Source organism: Balaenoptera physalus (assembly GCF_965194825.1).
Source record: "Balaenoptera physalus genome assembly, chromosome: 6".
Classification (NCBI taxonomy): Eukaryota; Metazoa; Chordata; class Mammalia; order Artiodactyla; family Balaenopteridae; genus Balaenoptera; species Balaenoptera physalus.
In genome coordinates this window covers 96,353,176-96,374,335 of record NC_138885.1, presented here as the reverse complement: position 1 = coordinate 96,374,335, position 21,160 = coordinate 96,353,176, and the positions used below count along the sequence as shown (strand labels likewise).

The following is a 21,160-nucleotide window of genomic DNA, read 5'->3' as shown; positions in this document are numbered from 1 at the left end:
TACACACACACCAATTTTAAAAAAATATTTGTTAATATGTATTTTTATAGATATTTAAATGTTTTAGATTTTATATTAAAAAAATAGGTTTATTTAAAAAATAGGTTTATTAGTTACGTAGTTGCTATTGCTATTAAGAATTATCAGACTTCCCTGGTAGCGCAGTGGTTAAGAATCCACCTGCCAATGCAGGGGACACGGGTTCGAGCCCTGGGCTGGGAAGATCCCACATGCCACGGAGCAGCTAAGCCCGTGCGCCACAACTACTGAGCCTGTGTGCTGCAACTACTGAAGCCTGTGCACCTAGAGCCCGTGCTCCGCAGCAAGAGAAGCCACCGCAAGGAGAAGCCTGCGTACCGCAACAAAGAGTAGCCTCTGCTCGCCCCAACTAGAGAAAGCCCGTACGCAGCAACAAAGACCCAAAGCAGCCAAAAATAAATAAATAAATAAATATTTAAAAAAAAAAAAAAATTATCACCTCATGTTTTTTAATAACAAAGAATTAGAAGAAACCTAAATGCCCCCTGTAGTAGTAATTTAAATTACGAAATATTATGTAACATTAAATTCAGTTTTTCAAAGAATATTTAGTGTTATTATATAATCAAGGGGAAGCTTTTTTATATATATAAACAGTGTAAAAGTTAGAAAATCACGAGTCCTGTGTCATAAGACACTTAATGAATTATATTTAATAGCACTCCTTTGGCTTTTTGTGTTTGACTCATTTTCTTGAACTCTAACTCATTGCAAATGTAATCAAGCTTCTTTGGAATAAATGGAGTTGAGTATTCCTGGATATTTTGTAGAAAAAAGTATTATATAACTTTTCACTTCATTTAACACAAACACCATACACTTATACTAGGCTTTTTATTGCCATGCCACATAAAAAGCATTATGTAATATTTCATATCTTTAGTTTAATAAAGTTAAACCAAAATGCATAAACTAAAATCCTGTCCTAGTTCTATCCAGAGATAATCATTGATGATGGTTTAGATATGCACAGTTCATATGTACTTCTATGCATATGCAAACATGTACATAAATGAGATCAAACTTTAAATATTGTTCTATAACTTTTTCAATTAACTAAAGTTTCTTTTTTCTTCCAACACTTCTGTTAAACTTTTAATGAGTGATAGTCTTTCAGCATACTATTTTCTGTAATCTTCTGTTTATGCTCTTAATCGTACTCCTGTATGTCATACTCCTGACACTTTTTGTTCCTCCACCATTTCAGTTTACTTTACCAAATTTCACTAACATACATCTGAGCGTTTCCACTTTGTAATGATCAAGAAAAATGATACACCTAGTTGCCCATAATATGTGTGTTTATGCTGTTATACGTATTTGTGTATTTGCAAAAATTAATCTGGGAAGACACATACCAAATGCTTTCACAATAGTTTTCTTTGGGAAGGGAGTTTAACTGTGGGCAAAGTGGGCTTTAATTTTTATTCCAAATACTTCAATACTATATTGTTTTAATTTTTAAAACACTTATAATTATAAAAATGTAATTTTAAAAGGGTATATCCTGTGTTCATGTATAATACCTAATCAGCTTTGTGCTAAAATGTTGTTTGCCATTTTCCATCTTTTCGCAGGACATCATGGTGATGTTGGAGCTCCTATAGCGGATGTTATTCTCCCCGGCGCTGCTTACACAGAGAAGTCTGCTACTTATGTCAATACTGAGGGCCGAGCTCAGCAGACTAAAGTAGCAGTGACACCTCCTGGCTTGGCAAGAGAAGACTGGAAAATTATAAGAGCGCTTTCTGAGGTATTTGTCCTTAGTGATGCTGCTAATGGAATGTTTGACATGTTAGCTTGTCAGAGTGATTTTCGAAGTCAAGGAAGATGCACGTCTGAAATGCAGAGATGATTTGAATAATCTCTGTAGGAAAAACGTGTTCAGAAAACGGGGATTTGGGGAATTCCCTGGCGGTCCAGTGGTTAGGACGCCACACTTTCACTGCGGAGGGCGTGGGTTTGATCCCTGGTGGGGGAACTACGATCCCACAGGCCACGTGGCATGGCCGAAAAAAAAAAAAAAAACCATGGGGATTTGAAATAGGTGTTTTTACTTTTGACTTGTCTTTTTAATAACTCTTTGACCATAAAAAGAAGCATCATGAGATTTAAAATAATAATATACAGTTGTCTGTCAACTTTATATATGAGCAATAGCAGGTTAGCCAAAGCATTCAAATTTAGCAAAGCATTTCTTTATTTCATAATCAGTGTATTTTCTAAAAACAAATTACTAATGTATTGACAGCTGTTTATGAATTAGAAGAATTATTGACAGTAGTATTCCCCGCTTAACCACCTGCTTAATATACATACAAATGGACACCAATATATTTTTCATAGTAGTGCTGCATTATTTTACCATAGTTGCAATGATGTATTATTTGAAATTTTTAAGTGTTAATGCTTTATGTCAATTTTTGGAACCTGTTATGTTACAGATTGCAGGTATGACTCTTCCATATGATACTCTGGATCAAGTAAGGAACAGATTGGAAGAAGTCTCTCCTAATCTTGTTCGATATGATGATGTCGAAGGAGCTAATTATTTCCAGCAAGCAAATGAGCTTTCCAAGGTAAAAACACGCCTATATGCAGTTTTCATAATGTATCCTCTGGTGTAACAGTACTGATTTTCAATACTATTATTATTGATCTCTTACTCTTTTTTTGCAGCTAGTGAACCAGCAGCTTCTTGCTGATCCACTTGTTCCACCTCAGCTAACGATAAGAGACTTCTACATGACAGGTACGCAGCTGTCAGCATGACTGCCCAACATGAAAGGTAGAAAGGAGTAAAATCACCTAATTTAGCATTATGATTCCAACGTGCTAGTGGTAGTATTTGATGTTTTTAATCTCAGAAGATTTTTCAAATATCAGAACTAATGTAACTTTATATTTTCAGATTTTACTCTAATTTCTTTTCTTTCTGAAATGTAAGTAGAGTTTGAAAATCCAAGAATTAACAGATTTTAAATATAAAGTTTTACTACTGTATGAAGAATTACTGTGTAGCAATTTAGGGAGAATTTTCTAAGTGACAAACATCTGTGAAGGTTTTTCTGAGACTTACAGTAGAAGAATCAAAACACTAAAATGTGAAACATGCTAAATGGTGCTTCTGATGTAAATTGTTAAGAATGTGCTTAAGGAATGCAGACTAACAAACTTGTTTACTACAGATTTTACAACACTTGATATAACATCTAGGTTATGAGGTAGTTGATAGACAATTTAAAATAATTTTCTGTCTAAAAGCAGATAGGAGTATATTTTTCAAGTTCTTGGTGCAGTTTGTATCTAAGATTTTTTTTTTTTTAATTTATTTTTATTTATTTATTTTGAGTGTATTGGGTCTTTGTTGCTGTATGCAGGCTTCCTCTAGTTGCGGCGAGCAGGGGCTACTCTTCTTTGAGGTGTGCGGGCTTCTTGTTGCAAAGCATGGACTCTAGGCGCACAGGCTTCAGCAGTTGTGTCACGCGGGCTCAGTATTTGCAGCTCGTGGGCTCTAGAGCACAGGCTCAGTAGTTGTGGCACATGGGCTTAGTTGTTCCGTGGCATGTGGGATCTTCCCGGACCAGGGCTCGAACCCGTGTCCCCTGCATTGGCAGGCGGATTCTTAACCACTGCGCCACCAGGGAAACCCTAAGATTATTTTTAATAGGTTTTTTTCAGTTGTATTATAAAAGTTATGTTCATTGTAGAATACATACCTAAGCCCACAAGAGCAAGGAAAAATCACTATGATCCCACTACCCAGAAATAACTATGTTTAACATTTTGGCCAGTCATCCAGGGATATACACATATATTAATTTATTTAAACTAAAAATGAGATTACTTATTTACTCTGGGAGAGAGGGTTTGGACAGCTTTATTGAAATATTCACATACATAAAATTCACCCATAAAGTGAATTCATGGATTTTATTATACTGTTCTGTAACCTTTTTTCAATAATGGTATATTGCACATTCTTTTCCTATCTTTAATACTTTTCTATAACATTTTTAATGGTTGCATACTGGCCCTTTGTATGGCTGTATATAATTATTTAATCATTCCTAGGAGTACTTATTAAAAGCATTTAGCTATTAAGGGGCTTATCTTCTGAACTTATTGATTTTACAATGTTTACGTATAGTTACATAGACTCTTCCAGTCTTTTTTGTTGTTGTTGTTCCTGAATATGTGCAACAGGAAAGTTTTACTGTGTGCTTCTTTTGAAGTTGTATTATCAAAACGCACATTTTCTTGATATCTTTCAGATTCAATTAGCAGAGCCTCACAGACAATGGCTAAATGTGTCAAAGCTGTCACAGAGGGTGCCCATGCAGTAGAGGAACCAACCATATGCTGAAACATCTACTAGCACCCAGTTAGTTAAAGGACAGTTACGTTGGCATGATCTCTTAGAGGTGTATCTCTCTAAAAAATAATCTAAATGATGTAATATTTAAGGTTCTACCATGCTTTATTTGAAAATGATATTGCAATTATCAAAGAACTTTGAGGTTTCCAAACATTTATGTATTGTGTGTATACGTTAAATAGTTTAATAAACATGTATAGATGGCCTTTCATGTAAAAGCACTAATAATCTTTGTGACATAAAAAAGAAAGTCCTTAAAATATGAATTTTTGTTTATCTTCATTGATCACTTATGTTTGTAAAATGGATGAAATAATAGCTTCCATTAGGACCTATTTTTTTCTAGTGCTAAAGAAAAGATTTAAGTATTCTGTGAAGCTGGGTAAATAGAAAATATATATAATATAATCATACATCAGATGTGTATCTTGGACAGCGCTAATAATAATCATAATAATGATGGCTAATGATTATTTAGGATTTTCTACGTACTAAGCACTCTGGTTTTACATACATTATCTTGTTTTGTCCTTTTACATCCCTGTCAGACAGTATTATCTCATTTTACAGGTGAAGAAACGAAAGCCCAGGGATATTGGGTAGCTTGCCCAAGGCCACAGCAAAAAAGTCATAGAATCAAGCCTGGTTCTCTGACTTCAAAGCCCATTGTTCTTAACTGCTGCACATAATTTCCTCCCATTAGTACAGATTCCATAGGTTGTTACGTCTAAGAATCAGTATTGAGAAGCTTAATGGATAACACATTTTTCTGTTTTCTCTTGAATCTGTTTATATAATGTCATGGTGATTTATGGGATATTTTTCTTTGTATAATAGATTGCACACACATACACCCTTGGAATGAGGGAGGTTTCAAGAGATATAATTTAGGTCCTCATTGATGTTCCATATTTATTATATTAACACCATCTGTAGTATTAAGTCAACTAAATTATTCCAGTAATAAAAGACAAAACTAACAGCTCTCATAATTTTCAATTGTCAAAAAAAGTTAAAAATTTCCAATTAATCTAGGAGATAATCTAATGCTATATTAATTTGTTTTCAAAATCTATGTTCAGAATCCTTTGTTTTGTAATCCTTATTCCTTTTTGCTTTCATCAAAGACTTAGCCCAACTATAGGTTGCGATTTTACTGATATAACAGAGGATAAAAATTTTAGACTATAGTATGTCACCAGTACTTTATCTTCAAAAATTGTGCAAAATTTGTCACCTGTTAACAGTTTTTTCAGAATTATTTTGTTCACTTCAGTCATGAAGTTGTATACTTCGCTTAAAGTACTTTGCTTAAAATTCTCAGTTGCCTGAAATTGTATAAATTGTATAAATTCTTGCTGAAAGTCTTTGAATTTAATACAAACTTCTTATCTCTCTCTTCCTTCTTTATCCCTTAGCATTGTTGCTGACCTCAAGGGGGCAAACACTTTCAGTTTTGTGTTTTGCACAGTACTCTTCAATGAATGAGTGTAGATTTCATAGGATTCTTGGTGAGGGAATATTGCATTCAAATGGAGAAAAGGTGATATATAACTAAGATGGTCCAGGATCCTAGGACTGCCATCTAGGCAGCATGTGTTGAACTTGGAATTCTGTAAAGAATACCTTGTTTGGGCTAAGTAGTACTCAATAAAATTTGTTGGTTTTTACATAAAGTAAACATGAAAGTCTGTCCCATGGGCACCTATTAGTCACTTAATGCTAAATATTAAGGTTATTGTGACCATAAACATTGATGATGGTTGCAAAACTTTCTGAAGAAGAGAGCCAGATAGAAGAAAAATACATATAGATGAGAAGAATAACAGCTGATGGAATTTTGATTCTAAGCAACGAGGGAGTCAACATGAGAAATCTACAGAGGATCAAGGCCAAGTCCTTTTAGGTGAAGACGGCAGTCTGGAAAGACCCTGGAATAATAAATAATACCATTTAGAGAAGACATTCTAATATGTGCCATTAAAGCTTTAAGTACATTGTGTCTAATTTTCACAAAACCCTGCTAACAATCGGTATTAAGACCCAAGAAATATCAAATAACTCGCCCATTGTTACCCAGTTAAAGACTAAAGGCAAGAATGTTTAATTAGAGATATTTTTTACTGTCCCATTTTGCCTCAAAAAACCTTGTGGACCACTATAAGAATTGAATAGATATACAGGAAAAATTTTAAAGCCTAAACTTCATACAGAATACCTCCCAAATTTATTGTGAATTGTAGTATAATGAATACATCAATAAAAAGTATTATACCTTATTAACAATACTCAGTATACAATAATTTATTATTGTTTGGTGCTGAGTTGTTTAAACACTGTTTCTTGCCAGGTCAGACAGATCTTGTTCAACTTTGGAAATATTACTTGGAAAAATTTAACTATTTCTTCATCTGTAAAATGAGGATAAATGTTCTAATAATTGTACCTACTTCCAACCTTATAGGGTTGTTATGAGGAGCAAGTCAGAAAGCCTCTAAAACTTTCTTGGCCTATTTCCTGACACATAGTGAATGCTCAATGTGCTTAGGGACTGAGAACCATCATTATAGGAAAATGTGTATTCAGAACTTTGCTGGATGTTTCAGGAGGTTGCAACTAACCATCCATGGGAGCCCTTGAAGTCCCCCTTCTAAGTGAATTGAGTAAAAAACTCAATTCCATTGATTGTGAGGGAAAGTCATGCCTAATATAACCTCTAGCTGCTGTTTTCCTAAAGAAATGGATTTCTTTCCTAAGACTCGAGAATTAAATGACTTGTCCAAGGTCAACCCAAGTAACAGAATACTGCTACTACAAACTGTCCACCAGCGTTGTGAAGATTAACTTATTATGCAGAGATCTGCATATTTTGATGGAATTTTTACTAGTCACAGTAAGATTTACTGAGTCTGTTGGATTCTAACGCTTAAAAGAGACTACTTCTGAAAGCAAAAACAAAAGGCAGTGCAATCAGAAGAGGGAAAACTATATGCTGGTGATAGAAAGGGTACTGAAGGAGGGTAAGAGCTATTGATGTGCATAAAAGGGGACAGGTGAATTCTTATGCCAACATGAACCTTTAGCTAATATAAACTGTCAGCTTTATTGTTGCTGAAACAAAATACCCCACCACGATTCAAGCTCCCACGGGGAGAGGAACTAAAGCAGCTTAGCAACAAAAGCAGTGGTAAGAGATGGTTTTTTTTTTTAATGTTAACAATGTCATTCATGACCACTGTTAAAATGTCACTAACAAAGTGATTACAAACCCCTGTTACCAAAGGCCCAGTGTGGCTGGGGAATAGTTCAAGCAGAAATAAATGACACGCGTGAGTATGACAATTTTTTAGACATTTTGTAAGGTTAATCCTACCTTAGCATAGCTAGACCTTAGGTTTGTGATTGACCCAACTTTTGGGAACAAGTACACGTGAAAAAAATGAACCTTGATAAAGACATTTCAGAACCAAAAAAGTGTGTGTGTATACATATATGGCCACCTTTTATAAAAAGATAAAACTGATAATCCCCAAATTTTCTAATAATCAGTATTTTAAAATGTCTTAACAGTTGCACAGTATGTTGCTTATTTCATTTAGCCCAAGAGACAAGAATGTTAATGAGAAATTTGATTAGACCTCAGATCTACCTTGTAAGAGAACAGGATCTCAGAGCCAAATACCCTTTTGCTTAAAGTGTTTTATGGTTTTTATTACTGAAAATTTTTAAAGATTAAAGACTTACCTGTGACTGATATTCAAACTATGATTGATACTCAAAATCATTGACATCTTAATATTTTTTAAATAACTTACCCTGAAAAGCATATGTTGATATTGAAAAATAGGGTAAAATGTACAGTCTAGGACTAGTAATTAGTTTACAATATTTAATTGGAATTTGTATATAAAGAGATCATAAGATGAATAACAATTTCCTTCTTATTTCTTTTTGGCCATGCTGCACGGCATGCAGGATCTCAGTTCCCAGACCAGGGATGGAACCCATGCCCCCTACAGTGGAAGCGCGGAGTCTTAACCACTGGACCACCAGGGAAGTCCCTAATTTCCTTCTTAGATGCATATAATTTTGGATCTGAAAAGGACTGTAGAAAAAAATCTAGTATTACACATACCTTTGGTAATTATGGAAATGGAGGTCAGAGAGAATAAGGAGTAAATTAGGGACAGATCCTGTGATTTGAAGCAGCCCTTCCGACGCCTGGTTCATTGACATCTCAAAGCCTTAAATTCAGCTCCAACATTTATTAAAGATTTGCAGAGTATCTGCTGTGTGTGAAGTACAATATTAAGTATTAGGACTACAAAGAGAAATACATATATGAAAAGTATCTCAGCAGATGCAAAAAAAAACTTAATTGTGTTTACCTCTAGGTAGTTCAACTAGTCTGAGGAATAGCATAAAGAAAAGGATTGTACACCTCTATCATTTGAGCATTTGAAGGCTTTTACAATAAGAATATATTGCTTCTATAATTTTTAAAAACATTGCTTAAATGAAAAATAGCAAAACAAAACATTTAAGTTGATGAAAACTAAAAATAGCAGGATGCAAAATTGTATGTGTACTACATGTGGTTGGCAGCCTCTAACATGGCCCCAGTGATCCCTGCCTCCTGGGATTCACACCCTTTTGTCATCTTCGCTCCTTGCGTGTGGGCTGGACTTCCTGATTCACTTCTAATGAATAGGGATGTCTCTGCTGAGATGAAGTTTTAAACAGTCTGTGGTTTCTGTCTTGGGCTCTCTGATGCTCTCCCTCTCAGATCACTGCCTGCCATGTTGTGAGGATACTTAGGCAGCCTATGGAGAGGCCTCATGTGGTAAGGAAGAAGCCTTCCAGTAACCGTATCAGTGAGCTGAATCCTGGCCGCCAATTGAGTAGAGGTGACTGTAGCCCCAGCCAACAGCCTAATTGCAACCCCATACATTTCTGGATTCCTAACAAATTGTGAGCTAATACGTACTTGTTGTTTTTAACCACAAAATTTTGGGTTATTTTGTTATGCAGTAATAGATAATACACTATGATTACAACCAGGCAAAGGCATATACCAGGGTACCCACATCCAATGACTGACTCGTGGGAATATAAAGGCCTGGCCATCTAGACCCAATGGAGGACACTTCTCGAAGGCTGTTTAGCTCTCAGGCGTTCTGTGGGGCTGGCTGAGGCTGTCATTGGACCTGCATTGCAGCTCAACTTTTCCCTCTGCCCACTCCTGCCTTCTTCCCCTCCCTTACAGGTGTTGACCCCCATGGAACTCCTTAATAAATATTTTGCACATTGAATTCTGCTCAGAGTGTGCTACCTGGGGAATCCAAACCGTGACAGCCATCTAGAATATCTATGGATCCTACGTAGCTGCTCCAATTATCACTATGTGTCAGCCAACATGAAGAGTGAGGGAGAAGAAGTGGAGGACAAGCACTGATGTTTTATTGACATGACTTGGAAATTGCATCACTTCCATTCACATACCATAGGCAAGACTTACAGCCACACTCACCTGCATGAGAGGATGCTGGGAAATGCAGCCTCCAGCTGGACAGCCATGTACTCAACTAAAACAGAAATTCTAAGAGGTGTTCTAGTTGATCTTTTGCTATGCAACAAACCACCCCAAAACTTAGTGGTGTAAAACAACAACCATTTTATTATGCTCATGTGATTCCGTGGATCCAAAATGTAGAAAGGGCACAGGGAGATGGAGTCACAGCTGGATGACTAGAGTATTTGGGGATGAAAAGTATCTCATATATGAAAAGTATCTCAGCAGATGCAAAAAAAAACTTAACTGTGTTTACCTCTAGGTAGTTCAACTGGTCTGAGGAATAGCATAAAGAAAAGGATTGTATGTCTCTATCATTTGAAGGCTTTTACAATAAGAATATATTGCTTCTATATAGAAGCAAAATATAGAAAGGGCACAGGGAGATGGAGTCAAAGCTGGATGACTAAGTATTTGGGGATGACTCAAATAGCTGGGGACTGGAGCAGCTGTGGCTGGAGGACCTTCAGTCCCCAGATGGCATCTTCACTTACATGTTTGGCTCCTGGGCGGGAATGGTGGAAGGTCAGGTTCAGATGGCATTGTCTTACAGAGCATCTACCTGTGGCCTATTCAGCATGACAGTCTCAGGACAGTTGTACTCACAGGTTGGTTCAGGGCGCCAAGAGCAAGAGCGTTCCTAGAGACCAAGGAGGAAGCTGCAGGTCTTCTTAGGACAACCTCAGAAGTTATATAGTATCACTTCACTGTACTTTATTGGTCAAGCCAGTCTCAGAGCCCACCCAGATTCAAGGGGAGGAAGCATACATCCCACTTCTTGATGGGAGGAGGGTCAAATAATTAAAACTACCACAAAGGGAGAATAGATATTGGGGGACAATTATTTCCTGCCATCAGCCCTGTGATACGTACTGCAGTAATGAAGAGGGAGATACACAGGAAAAAATGACTATAATAAACTATAAAGTGAAGTTTCTATAATATACCAATTAATCTATAGCTATTTTCTCATTACTTACCACAACTCGACTGCTTTTGTATTCAGTATAGAGTTGGTAAGTCCCCTCATATATAGGCTAGAGTTAAGGCCCTTCTCTTTGGCTCTAATTCTTTAAGCTTTTAAATATAACTCAAGAACCTTGGCACCTATAACTGAAATGCTTTTGGGGGGATTAAGGCTATTTAGAGGAGGAAATGAGCCTTTGTTAGGTTGCCTACAGATTGTCCAGCCTGGGTTACTACAGATTGGGTAAGTACTAGGCCAAATGGAGTAATGTTCCTCAAGTAATATATTTAGTATCACAGTTTGAGTACAGTATTGGAACCCAAAGTGTACTTTTTCAGTATCTTCTATTCCATTTCCACTTCACAGGATTTACTATATTCTTCAGCAGATTAAGCAAACCCCCTGCCAGACAATGTACTGTATGTTATTAATGTAAATTATTTTCTGAATTTAAAAAAGGTGGCAAGTCATGGGCAAACTAGGACAGGAACTGAGTCTGTTGAGGTCTTTAAACTCTTCCAAGACTTGGGGATTTTCCTTATGTTCCTAGGGTTAGGGTGACCTTGTCCCATTGTTCTAGAACAGAAGCATCTACTTTGCTGCTGGAAAGCCCTGGGATAATGTTGGAAATCTAAAAGGAGCAGTAAAGCATGACTAAATTTCATTAATTTCAATTTCCCCTGCCAAGAAAAATAAAGGCCAAAATTTTTTTTGCCTGTTTCTGCTTTTTTTCTTTTAAGACTGAAAGTAACCTGGTCTTTATCTGAGATGTGTTGTTATGTGGATAAAGTTAAATCATAATAGAGCCTTCAGATAGCTCCTCAAACCCCAAACTACAATTCCCATAACGCATAAAGTGGAAATTTATGGTTTGCTTAGCAGCCGGAACTAAACAGCTGCACCCCTTCATGGGATGGAGCTTGTTTTGTATCTGCAAATGCAGAGGGAATGAGGAGTGAGGGGCAGCAGCATTCCCTTGGGAATTCGGGGTTGTTCCTCAGTAACTTGTGTACGTCTTTACTCTGACCGGTGCCCTCCCCTTGTTTACCCTTCACTTTCTAGTCAAATGCATGTGTCCATCTCTCTTAAAACCTTTTGTTCCATAAGAGGTGGGATTTGCTCCTCACTCCTTTCACTCTTTATATCTCTAGTGGTTTGTCTCTAATGTTCTTACCTAATGCTTTCCTCTCACGTTGTTCCCAGTCATATATGAGGCTCATTTTCTACAGGTTCACATTTGTCATTGTCATCTCATGTAATCTGTACCTTTCCTTCATTGTGACTCAGCATACAAAATATATTGCCCTTTGGTTAAACCAGCATGATTCTCATCCAAAACTGGAATATTAGGATAAATATTTTGTAAGGGAGTGGTTTCAGGAAAGTGTGGTACCCTGTATAAATCTATTGATTGCCAGAAAAGAGATACCTAATCTTTTTAAATAACTTGTTTGATTCTTTGAGAGTCCACATCTTATTCCACTAAGATCTTTTTGATTGGAATTGGTTCTTCCATTTCATGTTTTGTGGGTTAATTCATTAAGTCCCTGTGCAAGAAAAGCAGTTTTCAGAAGGAAAACAAAAACCACCCTAAAGGGGGGCAGAGACAGTTCTGCTAGGCAAACTACCAAAGAGATTATTAGGAGCTTCTATGCTCCTAATACACCAACCTGCTATTATCTTTAATAGCTTTACAACTAAGGCTACTAGGCAAGGACTGTGCCTGCTCAGTTTTTAAATTTGAACATTGTGATGTTAACTCGAATTATAATGCCTAATCCTCAAGCTTGAGTGGAGCGAGTCAACTGCTCACCCCTGGGAATAAGTTAATTTTTCCCAGGCACCAAGATACTGATTAGGGCGCTGGGCAAGGAATTTTCCTAAATCGGCCCTGCAGCCCAGGAAGTCATTCCTTTTCCCTGGCAAGCATCTCCCTCCCAGGGAGCAGGGTTGACTCACTTCTGACTTAGCATGCTTACCACACAATAAACGGTTGAGAAATTATTGTGTCTGCTAGAGTTCTTGTTGCAGTAGAACATATGTATGCATTTAATGACCAAAAAGACCACCAGATCTCAGTTTCCTATGGGGCCCATAATTCTTTCCCTGGTCCCTTTTCTCCCCTGAGCCTACCCACCAAACTAATACATCAAAAGTGTTAGCTGGTCATTTGCAGCAACATGGATGGACCTAGAGATTATCATACTAAGTGAAGTAAGTGAGACAGAGAAAGACAAATATCATATGATATCACTGATACGTAGAATCTAAAAAATAGTACAAATGAACTTATTTACAAAACAGAAACAGACTCACAGACAAAGAAAACAAACTTACAGTTACCAAAGGGGAGTGGGGAGGGAACGGATAAATTGGGAGTAGGGGATTAACAGATGCACACTACCATATATACAACAGATAAACAGCAAAGACTTGCTGTATAGCACAGGGAACTATATTCAATATCTTGTAATAAACTATAATGGAAAAGAATAAAAAATATAGATATATACATAATATATATGTATAACCAAATCACTTTGTTGTACACCTGAAACTAATACAATATTGTAAATCAACTATACTTCAAAAAAAAAAAAAAAGCTCAAAAAGAGTGATAACTAGGGATAATATCCATCCCCAGTTCCTGTATGTTAATTGAGCAACTATTATGGGTTGAGGACTGTACAGGTGCTGGAGATAGACCTGGTCATCAGTGGCAAAGACAGACAAGTCACTGATGATTGCATCTATGTGCAAGTGCTGTGACAGAACAAGAACAAGGTGCTCTGGGAGCAGCAGAGAAGGCACCTTCATGACAGCCCTGGCTGGGAGGGTGTCAAGAGCTATCAGGGAAGGCTTCCAAGAGGAAGTGCTTACTGTGAGGAGTCTTGTGGGTTGAGTAGGAGTAAGCCAAGTGGACAGAAGGAGCACAGCAAGAAAGGACGCAGAGATCTGAGAAAGCATGCCCTTTTGGGAAAACAGCGGCTCTGACAAAATGGTGCCATAAAGGTTTGTAGATGCCAGACAACGTGGTTTGCTTCATGAAAGAACTTATGCTTTATTTGGAGGCACTGATGGATGTGCCTCCTCACCTAGAGAGGACATTTAAGTGAAGAGCATCGAGTTGAGAAAAATATCTCGAAGTCATGAACTAATACAGGTTTGGAGTTTCACAGATCCTGGTCAAGCCCCATGTGTGACTTAACCAACCCACTTCACCTCTATGATTTTGTGGTCAACCAGCAAGAACACCCACCCCTTAGGGTTACTCTGAGGACTAAATGGAATTATTTACTCATGTCAAATTGGCAGCAAAGTGTGTGTCACCTAACAAATATTTTAATAAACGTAAGTTTTCTTTGCTTTAAAAAAAAGAAAAGTTGGCTGGTCTTTTCTCCCTTCACCCTCCATGTTGCCCCAAAGCCTCTCACCTTCCTTCCCCCGCAAACCCTCGAAATTTACTCTTTTCCACCAGAGCCCCCCAAAATTTACTCTCTGTTCTTCAACATATATGCACCAAATTTAGCCCCTCTCTAGCTACATATTTTTGGGGGCATTGGAGGGAGGGAGACAGAATGAGTCAGCAACAGACTGCCTTCTGGTTAAGTAGTGCGTAAAGCTGTCTTTTTTTAAAAAGCTGCCTAGTATTCCATCGTGTGCCTCTACAAAAATGTATCCCAATTCCCTATCAATAATGATAACTAACATGTATTGAGCATATACTATGGATTAGGCACTGTTCTAAATACTGTCACAACCCAGTGGAGTAAATTTTGTTACTAGCTTCACTTTACAGATGGGTAAAATAACAGCACAGTGAGATAATTTGTCCACGATCACATAGTAAATTGAGATGGGATTTGAATCCAGGTGATTCTTAACCACTATGCTATACTGCTTCCCTATTGATAGAATATTTAGGGCTTTCCTAGATTTTTTTTTTCTATTACAGATAATGTAGTAATAAATATCCTTATATGTAAACATTTGCATACTTTTCTAAATACATCCGTTAGGACACATTCCTTGAAATGACATCATGGGATCAAAGAGCAGCACATTTTTATTTGAAGAGAAAAAGTTTCTCTTCCAAATTTATCATTTGTTTGGAGGAGGGAGCATTTTACTAGAGCAGTAAGCCATCCTCTTTATACATTTAAAATTTTGCTTGCAAAAGTACTAGAAAGTCATCTTAGTCCTTTACCATCTAGGTGGTTCTTTTCTCATATCATTTCTGTTATTTAACTAGGAGTAGAGACAGGGAAACTAAAGCAAACAGGCCCTGGGTCATAGCAGTTCAGTTATTGATTTAAATGACTGAGTCTTTGATATATATTTTTTCATCTGTAAAATGGGGATATTAGGTACCACCTACTTTATCTACCACCTGTGGATTTAGAGGCACAAATATGAATGTATACATTTTTCATATGTATCATTGAGAACACATAATGGAGGGTTACCCATCCAGGGACCAGGAAAGAACGATGGGCCCGATAGGAAATTGAGATCTGGTATCTTTTTGGTCGCTAAAAGCATACACGTGCTTTATTGCACCAGAAACTAACAGAGACAATAATTTCTCAACCCCTTATAGTATGTGACCATCTGTATAAGTCCTAGTACAGTTTCCTTAAGTAAGCTCACTGTAAATATTTTATGAATAAATAAAGTTTTCAAGGCCATGCATAAATTTTCCAAAGCTAAAACTAAGGTCCTCTCTTAAAAAAACAAAACTTTGTCTTACCCCTAAATAATAAATATCTGTATCTTCTTTAGGAGAACGCTGTTCATAATATAGTTTATATTTATGTTTATAATATAGTTTATAAGGGTGTTGAAATTTGATCTCAGGCAAACTAATAAATCAAAAGATCCAGAGCAAAAAGTCTGAAATTAGCTAGTTTGTCAAATGTTGAGTAACTGCCTCTCTATAAATTTGGAAAATACAGAAATGTAGAAAAATAATCCATTTATTGACTAGTAGCCCTTTCTTCATGCTGTGTAAGTTTTGTTGGTCCTTTAGGACACTATCTTCTATTTCTTTAAAGTTATTGATAGACAACCCTATTTATGAAAATCACTTCCAAGTGATTAGCAATTCAGTAGAAATTAGTCATGTGTAGTCATATATATGCTGACAAAACTTACTTTCAGATTATAATCTAAACTTACTTTGAATATATTTTAGATTATGTGTATTTTATTGGACTATATAAATCACACTTCATATACTTCATCTATTTTACTCCAAAACTTTCAATTGACTTGAATAATGTTCCTTCTTGTTGAGTGTATCCATCTTTCAAATACTTGTACAAATGTGGATATAAATTGAATTCATTTTCCCCCTTTCCAATTTATCTAGACTTATACATTTTTAAAACTAGGTTGGGAAATATCTACAGACTTCAACATGAAAATATTTTTGATTCAGGTGTTCTGGAATAGAAAAATTTACACGTTTCTATGAATGAAATATGTAAGTACTCAAATGTATAAAGTAAACATGAAAAGCATTCTTTCTGACTAGATGTGAACAGAATATATTGTTAAGAGTCTATCACAAGGGCTTCCCTGGTGGCACAGTGGTTAAGAGTCCGCCTGCCAATGCAGTGAACACGGGCTCGAGCCCTGGTCCGGGAAGATCCCACATGCCCCGAAGCAACTAAGCCCATGTGCCAAAAAAAAATCTATCATGAGGCAGCAAAAATTTATTTGCCCAAGTATCCGTCCAGGATTTTTCCAAGAACTGGAGAAATAATACTGTTTTAATCTGTTTGGGCTGCTATAACAAAATACCACAGACTGGGTAGCTTATAAACAACAGAAATTTATTTCTCACAGTTCTGGAGGCTGGGGTCAAGTTCTGGTGAAGACCCTCTTCCAGGGTCTGGAAGAGATGGTAGCAGACTACCATCTCTCGCTGTGTCCTCAACATGGAAGGGACTAATCCCATTCATGAAAGTTCCATCCTCATGACTTAAGCACCTCCAAAAGGCGCCACCTCCTAATACTGTCACCTTAGGCATTTAGGATTTCAACATATGAATTTTAAGGAGACACAAACATTCAAATCATAGCAAATACCTAAATTGATAGCAGTCCAACTTAAATATGGGAAAGTAACTGCCAATGGCAAAATAGATACTAGTGTATAGTTTTACCTGATTCTGAATAACTGTGCTGGGAGCTACATTCTCCCTGAGTCATGCCATCAAATTAAAGAGATGATTTCAACAGCAGTAATGATGAACTTGAGTCTGAAATGTCCTGGGCTCTAGTTGTTGTATGTGCATTCAACAGGACTTAGATTTACTAAGTCTGTGCAGCATTTAGGCTGTTTCTAAAGTTTCTGTTCACTGTATGTATCACAATCTATTGAGATTATAGTTTTTCAGCTGTATGCCAAAGTCGGGGAAAATGATCCAGTTACGAGCAGGATTTGGAACAATCATTATATCCAAATTTTTTTTTTTTTAAACTGGGTGGCAACACTATGTGATACTGTACACACGGATTTGTGTGTTAGAGGAGAAAGCTCTGGAATCGGTTCCCTAGATTTAAGTCCTGGTTCTACTGCTTAACAGCCATGTCATCTCTATTACTGTTACCTATTGATATGGGGGTGATGATGATAGTAACACCTGCCTCATAGAGTTGACTAAATAACATATTATGTGTAAAGCACTGGGCAGGAATAAGTGCTTAATAAGTTGTTGATATTTCATCCTTTAAAAAGAAAGAATGAAAAAGTATACCTAGAAGCCTGTGATTTAGTATGCAACCAATCTATAGTTTAGTACTAGAATAGAAAGCATTAAATGGCTTTCCTTTTTTTTGTTGTTTTTTAAAAAATTAATTAATTTATTTGTTTTTATTTTTGGCTGTGTTGGGTCTTTGCTGCTGTGCGGGCTTTCTCTAGTTGCGGCAAGCGGGGACTACTCTTTGTTGCAGTGCGTGGGCTTCTCACTGCGGTGGCTTCTCTTGTTGCAGAGCACGGACTCTAGGCGCGCGGGCTTCAGTAGTTGTGGCGCATAGGCTCAGTAGTTGTGGCGCGTGGGCTCAGTAGTTGTGGCACATGGGTTTAATTGCTCCGCGGCATGTGGGATCTTCCCGGGCCAGGGCTCGAACTCATGTCCCTTGCATTGGCAGGCGGATTCTTAACCACACTGTGCCACCAGGGAAGCCCCTAAATGGCTTTTCACACATAATACTTTACATCAAAAATTGTATTTCTAATTTGTTAAAAGTAGTAAGAATGGGAAAACCTTGGTTTTAGAAACGAACTCCCAGACAGAAAATAAGTATATAAGAATTAGATATTTGAATTATTCCCTGAGGTTAAGCTTCTAAAAGCAATATCCCCATATTTTGAACCATGATTTATTACATCTTACTGGTCATCACTAATATCTATCTAGTGTCTTGCACAGTCAGAAATGAATAAAAAGTAAATGTACAGTTATAGGCAGGAGTATGAAGAGAACATTTAACTTTTTTCATTTATCTCTGGCAATGTAATTTCCAACCAATAATGTGCACACAGGTTATAGAAACCGAGCCCTTTGGACAGCAGAGTAATGTATCATGGTAAACTATAATAATTGCTTTTACAACTGGGTGTGATCCTGTAAAATCTGTGCTGTTGGTGACAAACAGTGAAGGAGGAGGAGAGACAGATGGATGAACAGGAGTTCTTCACTGCTTCTGGAGGACAAATCAAAACCAATGTCCTACCAATGGAGGATTAATGACATTACTTTTACAAAGGATTTAGACAAATGCGCAAATATATTGCAATTTTTTAAAAAGTGACCTACTGGGCTAAGAAGAAAAAGTAAAAAGGGACCTGTTATTAAAGGGATATTTTCCTTTTGCCTGATTTATGTGGACTGATGGTCCCATTAGTCCAAATATATTCATGTGGTTGGCAGAATAATGGCCCCCAAATATGTCCATGTTCTAATCCCCTAAGCTGTGAATGTTACCTTACATGCAAAAGGGATTTTGTAGATGTGACTGAATTAAGGGTCTTGAGATAGGGAGATTATTCTGGATTATCTGGGTGGGCACAATGTAAGCAGAAAGATTCTAATAAGAGCAAGGCAGGACAAGAGTCAGAGGAGGTTGAAAGACACTATGTTGCTGGCTTTAAAGACATAGGGGAATTCCTTGGTGGTCCAGTGGTTAGGGCTCCACACTCTTGCTGCCTAGGGCCTGGGTTCAGTCCCTGATCAGGGAGCTAAGATCCCACAGGCCGCGAGGTGCAGCCAAAAAATAAAGACATAAGAAGGAATCAGGAGTCAACGAAAGCAGGTTGCTTCTAGAAGCTGGAAAAGGCAAGGAAACAGATTCTCCCCTAGAGCCTCCAGAAGGAATGTAGCCCTGCTGACACCTTGATATTAGCCCAGTAGAACCATTTCGGATTTCTGACCTGCAGGACTGTAAGATAATAAACCTGTGTTGTTTTAAGCCACTAAATTTGTGGTACTTTGTTAGGACAGCAAATCAAAACGAATACATTCATTAATCTGCACCTAACCTGTGGAGACACCAATTTGTAGCCAGTACAAACTGAAATGTACTTCTAGTTCTCTTGGATTAAAACTGGAGTTATCCGTGGAAAAGTGATTTATTCTGGGGCTGGAGCAGGAAAAAATACAAGGTGAATCTAGAGTGTCTTATGGCGTTAGAAAGTAAAGAAGTGCTGAAAAAGGATGAGAGCATGTGGAAAGGGCATAGGAGCTAACCTGAAAGAGCTCCCAATGGCCAAAGCTGGAACAATTAGAACAACAAAATAATGATAGTGTTGGATTCTAATTCCCCAAATAAAATATATATCCACGCATCCACAATGAAATAAATAAATAAATAAATGGAGGAGAATGGACAGTTCCACTGATGAATGTTAAAATTAGTGTAGGAAGGTTTGAGGAGAAATAAAATATTTGCATAGTTCAAAGTATCTCCCCCAAGGTATCTTTTAATTACAAATGGCAAAATAGTAACGTTACAGCGGAGAAACCAGAAGACCACCAGCCAAACCAAGTAATCGGGCTAATAGCACTAGCGTGGTAGGCATAATTCTAAGATGTCCACTCCCTCCCTTTCCTCCCCACCTTCGGGATACATGCCTTTCATAACCATCCAGGCTGTGAATACGATGGATTTTAATCCGTGACTAGGTTATATTATGTGACACAGTTGACTTTAAAAAAGGGAGTATGGGTTTGGGCCTGACCTAATCATATGAGCCTTTTAAATCTGGGTCTAGAAGTCAGAGATTCAAAGTGTGAGAGGGACTTTAGGGGAGGGAAATTCTCCTGCTGCCCTTGTAAATGGAGAAGCCACCAGTGAGAATTTGAGAATAGCTTCTAGGAACTGAGAGTGAGTCCTGCTGCCAACCTGCAAGAAAACAGTCCATCCTGAATTCTGCCAACAACATGAATGAGCTGGAAGAGGACCACAAGCTCCAGCTGAGAACACAGCCCAGCTGACACCTCGATGGTGGCCTAGGGAGACCCTGAGCGGGGAGCCCAGCCACGCTCAGCTTGGCCCTCTAAGCTGCAGAAACTGTGAGATAAGAAGCTGGGTGTTGTTCTATGGTGCCAGGTCTGTGGGGACGTGTCACAGCAGCAGCACAAAACTATACAACCAGTCGTAACACAGGTCAACATCATGTCCTCCCTGATAGGATGCTCTGAAAAGGACATATGACGTCTGAGCTTTTCTTGCCAAAAATACATTCCCTCATCTAATCATGAGGAAATATCAGAGAAACCCAGACTGAGACACATTCTACAAAATAACTGACTGCCACACCATTGTAAAGCAGTTATACTCTAATAAAGATGTTTTAAAAAATAAATAAATAAATAACTGACTGGTACTCTTCAAAAGGGTGGAGGTCATGAAAGACAAGAACAGACTGAGTATCTGAAGCAGAAAAAGGACATTAGTGGTAGACCTGCAAAATCAGAATAAAGTCTGTAGTTCACAACAACAAAAATTACAACAGAACATACCCAAAGTTATTCCTCTGTAGAATCAGGCGACTCTGTGTAATCTTAAGCAATTCACTTCTGGAATGTTTTTCCAGTTATTAGGTAACACGAAAAGCATTTGTAGTGTGCTTTAAGATTCTTAGCTGAAATAGTAACAGTTGTGTTGCTTACTGTTTGTCTTTTCTATTTTCCTT

At 37.5% G+C, this 21,160-nt stretch overlaps 1 protein-coding gene across 1 annotated transcript in view; it reads left to right on the top strand.

The window, feature by feature from the left end:
- Positions 1-6,703, top strand: part of NDUFS1 (NADH:ubiquinone oxidoreductase core subunit S1) — a 31,941-nt gene extending 25,238 nt beyond the window's left edge. The window contains exons 16-19 of the mRNA XM_082467079.1: positions 1,617-1,792; positions 2,484-2,618; positions 2,719-2,791; positions 4,314-6,703. Of these exons, the coding sequence (XP_082323205.1) occupies positions 1,617-1,792; positions 2,484-2,618; positions 2,719-2,791; positions 4,314-4,405 (476 nt within the window). The 3' untranslated portion in view covers positions 4,406-6,703. The remainder of the gene's footprint in view (positions 1-1,616; positions 1,793-2,483; positions 2,619-2,718; positions 2,792-4,313) is intronic.
- Positions 6,704-21,160: the final 14,457 nt, after the last annotated feature.